General features: G+C 42.1%; 1 protein-coding gene across 1 annotated transcript in view; it reads right to left on the bottom strand.

Annotated features, from left to right (window-relative positions):
• Window positions 1–2,046: 2,046 nt before the first annotated feature.
• LOC135509194 (diphosphoinositol polyphosphate phosphohydrolase 3-beta-like) overlaps window positions 2,047–14,649 on the bottom strand; it is a 31,683-nt gene continuing 19,080 nt past the window's right edge. The window contains exons 3-5 of the mRNA XM_064929641.1: window positions 11,709–11,753; window positions 11,113–11,200; window positions 2,047–3,170 (exon numbers count right to left, since the gene is read on the bottom strand). Coding sequence (XP_064785713.1) covers window positions 2,956–3,170; window positions 11,113–11,200; window positions 11,709–11,753 — 348 coding nt within the window. The 3' untranslated portion in view covers window positions 2,047–2,955. The remainder of the gene's footprint in view (window positions 3,171–11,112; window positions 11,201–11,708; window positions 11,754–14,649) is intronic.

The raw sequence follows: 14,649 nt of genomic DNA, 5'->3' as shown, positions 1-14,649 counted from the left end.
ATTAACGGCTCATGGTGTAATCACAACAACATACAGAAACTCACGTCCGTCCCCCCCCTCCCCAAGCAGATACCTCATCGGCCGTTAAAGAACTTCACTGGACTCTATGTAAACTGGAAACCATACATCCTGAGGCTGCATTTATTGTAGCTGGGGATTTTAACAAAGGTAACCTGAGAACAAGACTTCCTAAATTCTATCAGGATATCAAATGCGCGACACGAGCTGGTAGCATTCTGGATCATTGCTCCTCTAACTTCCGTGATGCTGACAAAGCCCTCCCCCGCCCTACCTTCGGCAAATCTGACCATGACTCCATTTTGTTGCTCCCAGCCTATAGACAGAAACTAAAACAGGAAACGCCCATGCTCAGGTCCATCAAATGCTGGTCTGACCAATCGGATTCCATGCTTCAAGATTGCTTCGATCACGTGGACTGGGATATGTTTCGGATAGCCTCAGACAATAACATTGATGTATATGCTGACTCGGTGAGTGAGTTTATTAGCAAGTGCATCGGAGATGTCGTACCCACTGTGACTAAAACCTTTCCTAACCAGAAGCCGTGGATCGATGGTAGCATCCACGCAATTATGGGGTTGTCTCGCCTGGCTATCTAGAGATGAATGCACTAGCTATGGGTCGCTCTGGATGGGAGCATCTGCCAAATGACTAAATTGTAATGCAAATATAGTGCTATGTATATTTACATTGTTTTCAAAAAGTAATCAAACCCCTTGACTTACTTCCCCCAAAAAAACGTGTTACAGCCTGAATTCAAAATGGATTAAATTGATACTTTTCTCACCCATCTACACACAATACCCCATAATGGTAATAGAAAAAAAATTGAAATATTTGCAAATATATTGAAAATTAAATACAGAAATACCTCATTGACAAGTACTCACTTCCAGGAGTCAATACTTTGTTGAAGTACCTTTGGCAGTGATTATGTTTGTTAGTCTTTCTGGGTAAGTCTCTGGATTGTGCAACATTTAACCATAATTGAACCAGGTTTTCCTGTAGGATTTTGCCTGTGCTTAGCTCCATTACGTTTATTTTTTATCCTGAAAAACTCCCCAGTCCTAAATGATTACAAGCATACCATAATATGATGCAGCCCCCACTTTGCTTGAAAATATGGAGTGGTACTCAGTGATGTATTTTACTGGATTTGCCCCAAACATAACACTTTGTATTCAGGACAAATTTGATCACTTTGCCACATTTCTTTGCAGTACTACTTTAGTGCCTTGTTGCGTGTTTTGGAATATTTTTATTCTGTAGAGGCTTAAAGTCATTATTGGCCTCATGATGAAATCCATGAGCGGTTTCCTTACTCTCTGGCAACTGAGTTAGGAAGGGTGCCTGTAACTTTGTAGGGACTGAGTGCATTGATCAAAAGGGTAATTAATAACTTCACCATGCTCAAAGGGCTATTCAATGTCTGTTTTTTTCTACCCATCTAGCAATAGGTGACCTTATTTATGAGGCATTGGAAAACCTCCCTGGTCTTTGTGGTTGAATCTGTGTTTGAAATTCACTGCTTTTTATTTTTCCTTTATTTAACTAGGCAAGTCAGTTAAGATCAAATTCTTATTTTCAATGACGGCCTAGGAACAGTGAGTTAACTGCCTTGTTCAAGGGTAGAACGACAGATTTTTACCTTGTCAGCTCGGGAATTTGATCTAGCAACCTTTCAATTAATAGTCCAACGCTCTAACCACTAGCCGACCTGCCGCACCAGGTAGCCTAGGTACCTTACAGATAATTGCATGCGTGGGGTACAGAGATGAGGTAGTCATTCAAAAATCATGTTAAACACTATTATTGCACACAGAGTCCATGCAACCTATGTGACTTAAGCTCATTTTTACTTCTGAACTTATTGCCATAACAAAGGGGTTGAATACTTATTAACTAAAGACAATTCAGCTTTACATTTTTTATTAATTTGTAAAAATAATTCCACTTTGATATTATGCGGTATTGTGTGTAGGCCAGTGACAAAACCCTTTATTGTATTCTTTTTAAATTCAGGGTGTAACAAAAAAAGTGTAAAAAGTGAGAGGGTGTGAATACAAGTATTGTGTATATATGATTTTATTTTTTATTTTATGCATTTTATTTGAGTTGTTTCCTGTTTGGACCCCAGGAAGAGCAGCCACTGCCTCAACAGCAGCTAAGTGGGGGTCCTAATAAATACTAAATAATTATGTTCTGGCACCCTGACAAAGGTTTCCATCCTCAGCTGCATTTGGGGTTTTGACATAAAGGAAATAAGCCTTTCCAGAGGTAACACTACCCTCTATTGGCAGAGCTACTTCAAGCAGAAAGCAGTTCACCAAAGTGCTGCACTCTGACCATAGACTGTAGTCTTTGACCTTATATAATCAAAATGTAAGATGGACTTGTAAGAATAACTTGAAACAAAGTACCTTTTCAGAGGTTGACGTCATTCTAATGATAGAAAGCTGATGACTAATGGATCTCATTAACAGAGATTAGCTTTAAGATCCAGTTTTTATTAATAATATATATCCTTATTTGTCTGATGAGTTGATAAAAACAATATACAAAGAAAATTATTGAATATCCATTTGACACATTTTAACACTCTTCATGCCCCCTAATAAAATAATGAATTCCTTTTAACTTAGAAAGTTCATAGCATACAAATTAAGAATCAACACAGAAAGGAATCCATGCCAAATGTCTATTCTGGGTACTTCCACTCTAGAGTCCTCCTGGGTCCTCCTTGGCTTGGTCCCAGATCAGTTTGTGCTCTTGCCATACTCCATTACTGTCATTGTCAAGCCAAACATGACAAGTCCACAAGGAGTTGGCAGGACAGCAGAAACCGACTGGCACCTAGGCTAGGTCCTCTTATGATGCTGGTTCCTCTGATGGCGGCTATCCTATCTGTCCTATCTGTTGACCAAGGGAGGTCCTCTATCTGTCCCCTGTGGTGGAGTTGACGTAGTCAGGGGCATTGTCGTCCGTCATGGGGAACACCCAGGTGTTGCCATTGGTGGGGCCGCAACAGGTGGAGCTGCATGTGGGATTACAAGTGGCTGTGAGTCGGCGCAGGTACTCTGCGTGGACAGGCTTGTGGCTTTGCAGCACCCGGATAGCCTCGTCGATATTGAACCACTTCCGTTTCCTACCTGAAAGAGGTACAGCAGAGAGAAAAGGTCAGAGGGCTGTATTAACCTCTTAAACTGCCGCCCCCTAGTGGCACTTTCTAAACGACACATTATTGTATACTACCCTCAAAGTACATGTCAGTATAAAAAACAACCTACAAATACATGCTTAGTGCTCTGTGTGTGTGTGTGTGGTGGTGGTGGTGGGTGGGGGGGTGTTATTTAAATGGTATTTTACCCATAAAGACACAGCCATTTTAAAAGCGCCGGGCTTGTGCAACGTACCATGCTTTAATTTTCCGTGAATGATTATCAGTGCCTTCAGAAAGTAATCACACCCCTAAACTTTAAACACATTTTGTTGTGTTAGAAAGTGGGATTAAAATGTATGTCATTTTCTGTCAACAATCTACACAAAATGTGACATTTTATTTATGGAAAATAAAATACTAATATATCTTGTTTAGATAAGTATGCAACCCCGAGTCAATACATGTTCGAATCACATTGGGCAGTGATCTGCCAGTGATCAGTCTAAGAGCTTTGCACATCTGGATTTGACAATATTTGCCAAATTTTCTTTTAAAGAAATTCAAGTTCTGTCAAGTTGGTTGTTGATCATTGCTAGACAGTCATTTTCAAGTCTTGCCATAGTTTATCCAGCCCATATAAGCCAAAACTGTAACTTGGCCACTCAGGAACACTCATGGTAGTCTTGGTAAGCAACTCTAGTGTATATTTCGCCTAGAGTTTTAGGTTATTGTTCTGCTGAAAGGTGAATTTGTCTCCCAGTGTCAGTTGGGAAGCAGATTGAACCAAGTTTGCCTGTACTTAGCTCTGTTCTGTTTATTTTCTTCCTAAAAAAACTCCCTAGTCCTTGAAGATGACAAGCATACCCATAACATCATGCTGCCACCACCATGCTTGAAAATATGAAGAGTGGTACTCAGTGATGTGTTGTATTGGATTTGCACAGAGTGAGCAAACGTTAACAAATTACTTAAGCACATTTTTACTCCTGAGCTTAGACTTGCCATAACAAAAGGGTTGAATACTTATTGACTCAAGACATTTCCGCTTATAATTTCTTCATTTGTAAACATTTCTAAAAACACAATTCCACATTGTGTTTAGATCAGTGACGCAACATCTCAATTGAATCCCTTTTATATTCAGGCTTTAGCACAACAAAATGTGGATAGTCAAGGGTTGTGAATACATTCTGAAGGCATACGAGGAGAGTGCTCAAGTCTCTATCTATTGATGTAAATATATCCCCTGACTGACTCCCAGTTCATCCACTAGATAGCAATAGGAGATCACATGACATCTCTTGGCCACCAGTTGCGTCTGGTTGGGGTCGTGAGTCACTGTGCCAAAATGGCTGAATGGATTTTCAAGCCTGACATCTTAAAATTACCTTAGCAATCAGGGCTTTCAAGTTATGGAGTTTGCTTTTTGTTTTTTAATAAGACACAGACAGGTGAGGAAACTTCAAACTTCTTTTCCCATTCACCTTTCCTATTGTAAACAATGTGCTAGATCAATGACGCATGTGGAGGATGTATACATGGATATTCTTATGACATTGCCAGCAGTAAGATTTGAGTTAAATTTCCAAAAAGGACTGCAGCTTTCAAATGTCATCGCCGGACCCTGTACGGGGTCCAAAACAACCACTCAGAGTTTAGCAGGTTAACAGAGTAATAGGATCTAAAAACTGATTCTCATCAGATGTATTCAACAATTCTCAGTTTTTGTAATAAGACAACAATGATTACTGTTTGTTTTTCTGACTGCCTGAATGTACATTACAATGTATTAGGATCTAATCAAAACTTTCCTTAAAGTGGGTCTTTGTTACTTTAACGGATGCATGTGACATTCAGAAAGTGTCATTACTTTTCTGCTTTCGTTGGACTTCCCAATTAGCATACCAACATGAACACTGGCTAAACCTCTGTAACCAGCTACACATTTTCCCCACCCCTTCACACCAACCAGCGCTGTAATAATGAAAAATGTAACACCACTAAATGTTGAGAACTTTACCCATAGTACAACTGGACATTTCTGTAATTTATCCTGTGGTGTTGATGAAGCTTCCCACCTAAGCCTCAGTATAAAGATTTCCCATAAAAAAACATTGTCTGGTTTAACTGTCAGTTAACATTATTTATACATCTCTTCAAAACCACTTTCTCCTGGCTTCCAAATGCTATCCATATTTTATCATTCAAGTATTTTGTAAAAGGCATTCAAAAGTGCCCTCTGACATTAAAATGGGTTACTGGGGGGACAGCGGTGTGTATGGGGGAGGGGGGGGGGGGGGTACTGGGGGGTTAGCGGTGTGTATGGGGGGGGGGTGTACTGGGGGGAAGTAGCGGTGTGTATGGGGGAGGGGGAGGGGGGTACTGGGGGGACGTAGCGGTGTGTATGGGGGGGGGTACTGGGGGGACGTAGCGGTGTGTATGGGGGAGGGGGTGGTACTGGGGGGACGTAGCGGTGTGTATGGGGGAGGTACTGGGGGACGTAGCGGTGTGTATGGGGGGGGGGGGGTGTACTGGGGGAAGTAGCGGTGTGTATGGGGGAGGGGGAGGGGGGTACTGGGGGGGGACGTAGCGGTGTGTATGGGGGGGGGGTGGTACTGGGGGGACGTAGCGGTGTGTATGGGGGAGGTACTGGGGGGACGTAGCGGTGTGTATGGGGGGGGGGTGGTACTGGGGGGACGTAGCGGTGTGTATCGGGGAGGTACTGGGGGGGCGTAGCGGTGTGTATGGGGGAGGGGGGGGGGGTACTGAGGTACTCCACTTGTAAGACAAGCCCACAAATGTAGAGCCTGGCCAGGCACAGTCATGGGACTTGTAAAAGGCAAGAGAGGACAGAGGGAGGGAGGGGGAGACAGTGCGGGTAGTGACGAGGACTGGAAAACAACTGTGCACAGTAAACATGCATGCACCTTGTGAACAGGCCTGAACTCTATTTATATGGGTGAAGGGAACGAAAGATCAGCACTTTTTTTCAGACCGGCTACAAATAGTTCACGTTTTGAGTTACAGGGTCCCTTGTCAAATGTTACATTTTAAACACCTGCTACCACATCCTAAACCAATTATGGTGATCATTTCTGGGATCTAGTCCACGTCTTAACATGTAGAAAGTGTCTAGTTAGCTAAGACAGTTCGGTGTTTTCTACCGTACAATATTTACTTGACACTAATTTGCACAGATACCACATATTTTAGTTACAGAACATGGAAAATGTCTTCATGTAAATATTAAAACAAACAAATGTACAAGTAACTCATTCAAAACAGAATTTGGCCAGTTTCATCTCATAATTTGATACTTAGTTTGCATAAAGAAAAGTGTGGATCAAAACACAAGTGGACATTGAATACTGTTTTTCCAAACCATTCTTCAAATACAAGCATTTTATTTAGACATCCAGCAATATGCTGACATTACTGAAGATCAACAGGTGTTTGACATAGAGGTGATGATGGTGTGAAAACAACTGACAGCATTTTTTCAGTCAATATATCCAGTAGGTCAGAGTTCAGGTGGCTAGGGACGTATTACTGTATACATGGACGTGTCCTTCGATCAGTATCTCAAATGACAACAGAGACCATCTGTCAGTCTGTCTGCTTGTTCCTCTCTCAGTTTTTACAAGCTGTCTCCTGCCAACTAAACCGGGGTCAGCCTCTATACGAGTCATTTTAACCTCTTAAATGTTAATGGCACAATTTAGATTTCCGCCTAAATAGACATACCCAAAAGTAACTGCTATTCATGTGTAATTACATGATTCTGACATGCCAAAACTTGGTATATTTGGAAAGACAACGTCTGGGAGATTGAGGAAATAATCAGAAGATAGGAGTTACATAGTTCAGAATATACAAGATCAAGCACACACAACATTTTATTTTGAAAGTAATCTTTTATTGACAAGCTATACATGGATTACTGATGCCCAGAGCTGGAAACACTCTCAGATGGCTTCTAAAACATGTGAACAAGATCAGAAAAAAAGGGATTGATAGACCTAACAAGTAGAAATAGGCAGACGTTTTAGTAAGTGTTCAGGTGTGGTCGCGGGATGTTTTCAAGTGTCTCTAAACCTCTCCAAAGTGGCATATGTCTGTAAATTAGATAATTCCAGGGCTATTACACATTTGCAATCCCTAAACTCTTCTGATGTCAAGTCTCACACACCCAAATACCTCTCTGCATCTGCCACCACAACCTCCATTTTCTGTGACTTACGTTCCATCCCTGCAGTACAGTTGATAACCATTGCTATAAAGGCCAAAAATGAAATCTTACTGAAACATGTATCACTTGTTGGCCGATCCCCCTGTACTGGTACAGATTTACTACACGCACCACTCCTCTCAGGATACCTCCCCCTTGACCCATCTTCCTCTACTGTCTCAGCATATGACAACTTCTGCATTACTCTAACCCTGGAACCCTCAACCTGCATCTCTCACATGGGACATTTCTGATCCCCAGCCCTATAGGCACCTCTACAATTAACACAGACCACTACTTTCCCCAATGCTACACATTCCTTTTTCTCATGCCCTTCTGCACACTTTTCACACCTAGGAACCTCCCTCCTACACACTGCTGCCACCTAGGAACCTCCCTCCTACACACTGCTACCACCTAGGAACCTCCCTCCTACACACTGCTACCACCTAGGAACCTCCCTCCTACACACTGCTACCACCTAGGAACCTCCCTCCTACACACTGCTACCACCTAGGAACCTCCCTCCTACACACTGCTACCACCTAGGAACCTCCTTCCTACATACTGCTGGCACCTAGGATCCTCCCTCCTACACACTGCTACAACATGCCCATAAGTTCGTACACAAAGACTCAACATTAAAACAAAAAGAACCAGACAATGACTCTTCTGTTTCACCATTCACGCTACCCTGTCTGCGTCGCACAAAACAACAAGCATCACAAACATCGGAAATCTTCCCCTTCAGTTGGTCAACTTTTACTGCTACCCCAGAAATCACTTCTTTCAATGGCACCCTTTTCTTGAGAGCAAAACAATTCACGTCTTGCCCCCAGTCATTTAACGCAGAGCGCCTGTTCCCTCTGACCAGCAGAAACACAAACAATTATCACAAGACCACTTCTGGTTACCCTCACCGATTCCACAGCACCCAACTCGGTTTTCACCCACCCTGAAACCACAAATGGATCAGCCAAAAGGCAAGGGTCCACTTGTTCCAAAAAACTTCACTCCTACTGTCACAGACTCATCTTTATCCTGACTCTCGGTGCAAGCATAAGGCTCAGAGAACTTCACGACAACTACAACCTCCGATACTTCGACCTCATTCACTTCTATTTCTCCTCCTGTCTTCAGCTCACTCTGCTTACACTTTCTAGCATTATTCTCTAACAAACCATCTCAGCTTTTTTCCATCATTTCTAACAGACTCAATCGCAACCTCTTCCTCCCCCTCTCTTAGACCTCCTCTGCCTCTCTTTTCCCCTCCATTCCTCTTCCGTATTTGAAGTATATATGTCTCCTTATGATAATACTGCACTTCTCCTGCCATACATCTTGTTCTTGCCTTCTCAAGGGACGCCATTAACCAGCTGTTACAATCTCCATACAATCAGCACGAACACCTCGGGATCTTGAAATGAGGTAATCTGCTCAGCCTGCCCTTATACATGCATATGCCCATATATGGTAATAAATCACACCAAATATTTTAAGGCACAGATAAATAGCCAAGATACTCAGATTTCCGTAGACACCCTGCTTTTGCAGATAGGGCTACCGTTCTCATACCAGACTGAATTGAATTAAAACATCTAATAGGGTCCCTAAATATGGGGACTTTACACTTAAGAGGTTCATTTTAACTCCTTTCAATGCTGAGATTTACAATTTAGACTTTTGATTGACTGAAACATCAGTCAATAGTACAGTCAGTAGATACAAAATCACTGATTATTTGGCACTGATAATTGTTTTTAATACATTAAAAGATAACCAAGACACATACATCATTTGGTATGTACAGTAGCCATTTTAGGAACATGGCTCATCTGCTCCACTTTGATGTTCCACAGATCCACCCAGGAGAGAACAGTGATGTACATGTGACCTATGCAAAAAGCTCGTAAAATAAATGTATCAAATTCATGATTCAGCAGCTTGAAATGAAAAAGAATAGTGATGACACTGTGAAATATTTGCTCCCAAGAAGTCTGGTCCATGATGGACTACCGGCCTTGCGAGGGTCAACTGTCAATGAGGCATTGAGACACTGATCTTTGACAAACAGATATCCTGACCTGTATATTGACTTAGAACAATAGTCAGATTCACCGCCTGAAAGCACTGTACAGTCGTAATATAAAAGTGTTACACTTCTTTCCCCTATTAATAACATTGGACAAATTACACAAATGCATTATAATTTTACTTATCTAAAGAATTCATTTTTTGATACAACATGAATACGATGCATGAACCCCCCAAAGAGCCACTTGAACTTACAAACTCCAAGCAGTATTCGTGCTTGTCTTTTCATGATACAAATTATCTTCAAAGGGAATCTTACATGAACCTGACTTTGATACACTCTCTATGAATGGAATTAGAAAATATCATCTGATGATTTTTGTTAAGTACCCAGGAGTCAAACCAACAGTCCTCAAACCTCATTTCACAGCCCTGACTGCTTAGGAGATCAAAACCTTTTTGTTTTATGAGGCACAAATGTGTTTGTGTGTTCCAATGTTTTGATGTCAACATCACAGACTCTGAGAGTGAAAGGGGCCCGGGGTGTGAGAGAGACGTAGTTGCGTAGGTGTAGTAAGAAAAGGTTGTTTGTCTAAATTTCTCAGAAGTTCCCAGTTTCCCACCAATGCTTAGACAAAAGACGTGCATAAAGGTCTAAAGAGATGTGGGAAAATAGTGTTCCCTAACCAGATGTCTTCATGTACAGTGGAAGTTCCCTAACCAGATGTCTTCATGTACAGTAGAAGTTCCCTAACCAGATGTCTTCATGTACAGTAGAAGTTCCCTAACCAGATGTCTTCATGTACAGTAGAAGTTCCCTAACCAGATGTCTTCATGTACAGTAGAAGTTCCCTAACCAGATGTCTTCATGTACAGTAGAAGTTCCCTAACCAGATGTCTTCGTGTACAGTAGAAGTTTCCCAACCAGATGTCTCCGTGTACAGTAGAAGTTTCCCAACCAGATGTCTCCGTGTACAGTAGAAGTTTCCCAACCAGATGTCTCCGTGTACAGTAGAAGTTTCCCAACCAGATGTCTCCGTGTACAGTAGAGGTACCCTAACCAGATGTCTCCATGTACAGTAGAGGTACCCTAACCAGATGTCTCCATGTACAGTAGAGGTACCCTAACCAGATGTCTTCATGTACAGTAGAGGTACCCTAACCAGATGTCTTCATGTACAGTAGAAGTTCCCTAACCAGATGTCTTCATGTACAGTAGAGGTACCCTAACCAGATGTCTTCATGTACAGTAGAGGTACCCTAACCAGATGTCTTCATGTACAGTAGAGGTACCCTAACCAGATGTCTTCATGTACAGTAGAAGTTCCCTCGCCAGATGTCTTCATGTACAGTAGAAGTTCCCTCGCCAGATGTCTTCATGTACAGTAGAAGTTCCCTCACCAGATGTCTTCATGTACAGTAGAAGTTCCCTCACCAGATGTCTTCATGTACAGTAGAAGTTCCCTCACCAGATGTCTTCATGTACAGTAGAAGTTCCCTAACCAGATGTCTTCATGTACAGTAGAAGTTCCCTAACCAGATGTCTTCATGTACAGTAGAAGTTCCCTAACCAGATGTCTTCATGTACAGTTAAAGTTCCCTAACCAGATGTCTTTATGTACAGTAGAAATTCCCTAACCAGATGTCTTCATGTACAGTGGAAGCCTACCGATGTTGACAGAATCCTCCCAGTCCTCCAAGGTCTCTGTCACAGTCAGGACATAGACGTATGTCCTGTGTTTCCTGTCCTGGTTGTGCTACAGGGACAGACAAACAGACAGACAGCTTCATATCATAATAAACCCTTTACACAGTGTTTCTGTATTGCATGCAGGGCTTAAAAATGTTGTGGTGTGTTGTGTGGTATTTTCAGCTGAGACCCCATTTTTTGGGGTCCCAGCTGAAACCGACCCCACCCCAGTCAATTTTAATTTACATCAACAAATAACCTTGCATTCATTTAATTTGTCTTTCTTATCAAAAGTAACCAATAAATACATTTACTCAATAAAATACATTTACTAAATCTGTACTCTTAATTGTTTGTTCCCCAAATATAATTTTTTATGTGGCAACCCCACTGCAGTTCCCACGTGGGGTCGCAACCATGACTTTGAATATCACTGGTCTAAGGTATGAGGAAGTAGGGCTTAATAATAATGTTGTAATGAGAGAAATGTTTTGACATGTGTTGCATGATATGTAATATACAGTGCTATGCTACAGTGTGCTATGACATGATGATTGACAATTTGTGAGGCTTACCTCAAAAACCCCCAGTAGCCTGCCAAGTTTCCCCTTTACACCAGCCTGGACAGTGACACAGACAGATTAGAACAAAGGACAGTCAAGCTACTGTATAAACACCAGTATAAAATCAATACATTCCCATATCCTACATTACAAGACATAATCACTTTTAAAAGTTGTTGCAGCCAATATCATGTAGAGTTCTACTCTTCTGTTAAATCAACATCAGCAAGACAATTATTTTCAGAAAACAGAATCAAATTCTACTAAATGTAAATGTAGCAGATGGAGATCTGTGAAACTGATTCCTCAGCCTGAAGTGTCCCCACATGCGCTGCTTGATAGCTAGCTAGTACGACTTGGTAAGACACTTCAGGAGGGAAGTCACGTGTGTTTTCGAGGCAGAGGTCCTGAGTTCGAACCTTGGTATGAGCTGAATCAGGGGGAAGTGGTACTCGCTAAGCAAGGGACGTGACATGTTTTACATAATCAAATAGCCTACATTTATTTAATTGGTGATAGGATAACTAACACATCACAGATTATAACAACTCAAAATGAATCCATGTATTGTGGTATCCACAAGCAAGGAATGTGCTCTTAAAGAACGTGCTTGTTTGGTAAGGCAGATATGTTTTACCTCAAACAATGCAACAGGTTTGACAGTACCCTACCCTCACCCGCTGCAAAAGCCAGATGGGAACATCGACTGACTGTGGGATATTTTCATGCCGAGACAGAATTCCAGCAGACTAGCCAAAGGGGAATACCATGTCTCTGCTCCCATAAAACTTAGTCTCAGCATTGCCCATGATGAGGACTGCATGTACAGTGCATTCGGAATAGTGTTCAGACCCCTTGACTTTTTCCACATTTTGTTATGTTACAGCCCTATTCTAAAATTAATTAAATAGTTTTTTCTCCTCATCAATCTACACACAATACCCCATAATGACAAAGCAAAAACAGGTTTTTAGAAATGTTTGCAAATGTATGAAAAATAAAAACTGAAATATTAGTATTCAAAAGTATTCAGACCCTTTACTCAGTACTTTGTTGAAGCACCTCTGGCAGCGATTACAGCCTCGAGTCTTCTTGGTTGTGATGCTAAACGCTTGGTAGACCTGTTTTTGGAGAATTTCTCCCCTTCTTCTCCACAGATCCTCTCAAGCTCTGTCAGGTTGGATGGGGAGCGTCGCTGCACAGCTATTTTCAGGTCTCTCCAGAGATGTTAGAACGGGTTCAAGTCCGGGCTCTGGCTGCGTTGTCTTGGCTGTGTGCTTAGGGTCATTGTCCTGTTGGAAGGTGAACCTTCACCCCAGTCTGAGGCCCTGAGCGCGCTCTGTACTTTGCTTCATTTATCTTTCCCTCGCTCCTGACTAGTCTCCCAGTCCCTGCCACTGAAAAACATCCCCACAGCATGATGCTGCCACCACATTGGGATGGTGTCAGGTTTCCTCCAGACGTGACGCTTGGCATTGAGGCCAAAGAGCTCAATCTTGGTTTCATCAGACCAGAGAATGTTGTTTCTCATGGTCTGAGAGTCCTTTCAGGTGCCTCATGGAAAACTCCAAGTAGGCTGTCATGTGCCTTTTACTGAGGAGTGGCTTCTGTCTGGCCGCTCTACCATAAAGGCCTGATTGGCGGAGTGCTGCAGAGAAGGTTGTCCTTCTGGAAGGTTCTCCCATCTCCACAGAGGAACTCTGGAGCTCTGTCAGAGTGACCATCGGGTTCTTGGTCACCTCCCTGACCAAGGCCCTTCTCCCCCGATTGCTGAGTTTGGCCGTACGGCCAGCTCTAGGAAGAGTCTTAGTGGTTCCAAACCTCTTCAGTTTAAGAATGATGGAGGCCATGCACGGTCAACTGTGGGACCATATGTAGACAGGTGTGTGCCTTTCCAAATCATGTACAATCAATTGAATTTACCACAGATGGACTGCAATAAAGTTGTAGAAACACCTCAGAGATGATCAATGGATGCACCTGAGCTCAATTTCGAGTCTAATAGCAAAGGGTCTGAATACTTTAGTAAATATGTTTGTTTTTTAAAATAAACATTTGCAAACATTTCTGAAAACCTGTTTTCTCTTTGTCATTATGGGGTATTGTGTGTAGATTGATGAGGAAAATGTTTTATTTTATCAATTTTAGAATAAGGCTTAAAGTAACAAAATGTGGAAAAAGTCAAAAGGTCTGAATACTTTCCGAATGCACTGTATACCCACTGATTGGGGTTTGGCCCATCTCAAGAGAAGATCCCCAGGAGGACCTATGCCATCCTAGCATGCCTCATCGACTGAAGCGCTCAGCAGTTTAGTCAGCAATATAAAAACAAGGCCAAGAACTCCTGCTAATGATCATGGCTATAATGTTAGCCTGGTTACAGATCAGTTTGTGCTGTCTTACCAAATACACTTCCGTCATTGTCATTTGTCACGCCAAACAATGACACACCAGGGATGGAATTGGCAAGCTAACACAAACAGATTGGTGACCAGGCTAATATATAAGCCTAATGTTGCTTGTCAAACCATTTGTGGTAAAAAGCAGGCAACATGAAATGGCTGCTGGGAAGCCGTGGAGCCAACTCATCATACTGTTCATGTGGATATCATACTGTCCACTAGGACAGTGGTTCCCAAACTCTTTCACTCGGGGCCTCCCTTCCATTATTGGGAAACAAAATCAATGGGCAAAAAAAAGAGCTAAAAAAACATGAGCTGACATGGGTTAGATGATCTAGACATTTCTGACAAGTATGTCTAGATAAATAATTATCTGAGGTCTGCAATGACAAGAGGAAAACTGACGATGCACTACCCAATTTGTGCATTCAGCTTTTACAACTTCCAAGAGTAGGTTGAAAGCCTGAATGAGTTCCCCCTCCCCCTCCCCACAGTTTGAGAAGCACTACACTAGGATATAAAGGTTTGTGATTTATGCATGAGAAAAAACA

Source organism: Oncorhynchus masou, chromosome 22 (genome assembly GCF_036934945.1).
Source record: "Oncorhynchus masou masou isolate Uvic2021 chromosome 22, UVic_Omas_1.1, whole genome shotgun sequence".
Classification (NCBI taxonomy): Eukaryota; Metazoa; Chordata; class Actinopteri; order Salmoniformes; family Salmonidae; genus Oncorhynchus; species Oncorhynchus masou.
Note: the sequence above shows the minus strand (reverse complement) of the source record. Positions and strands in the feature narration are given on the sequence as shown.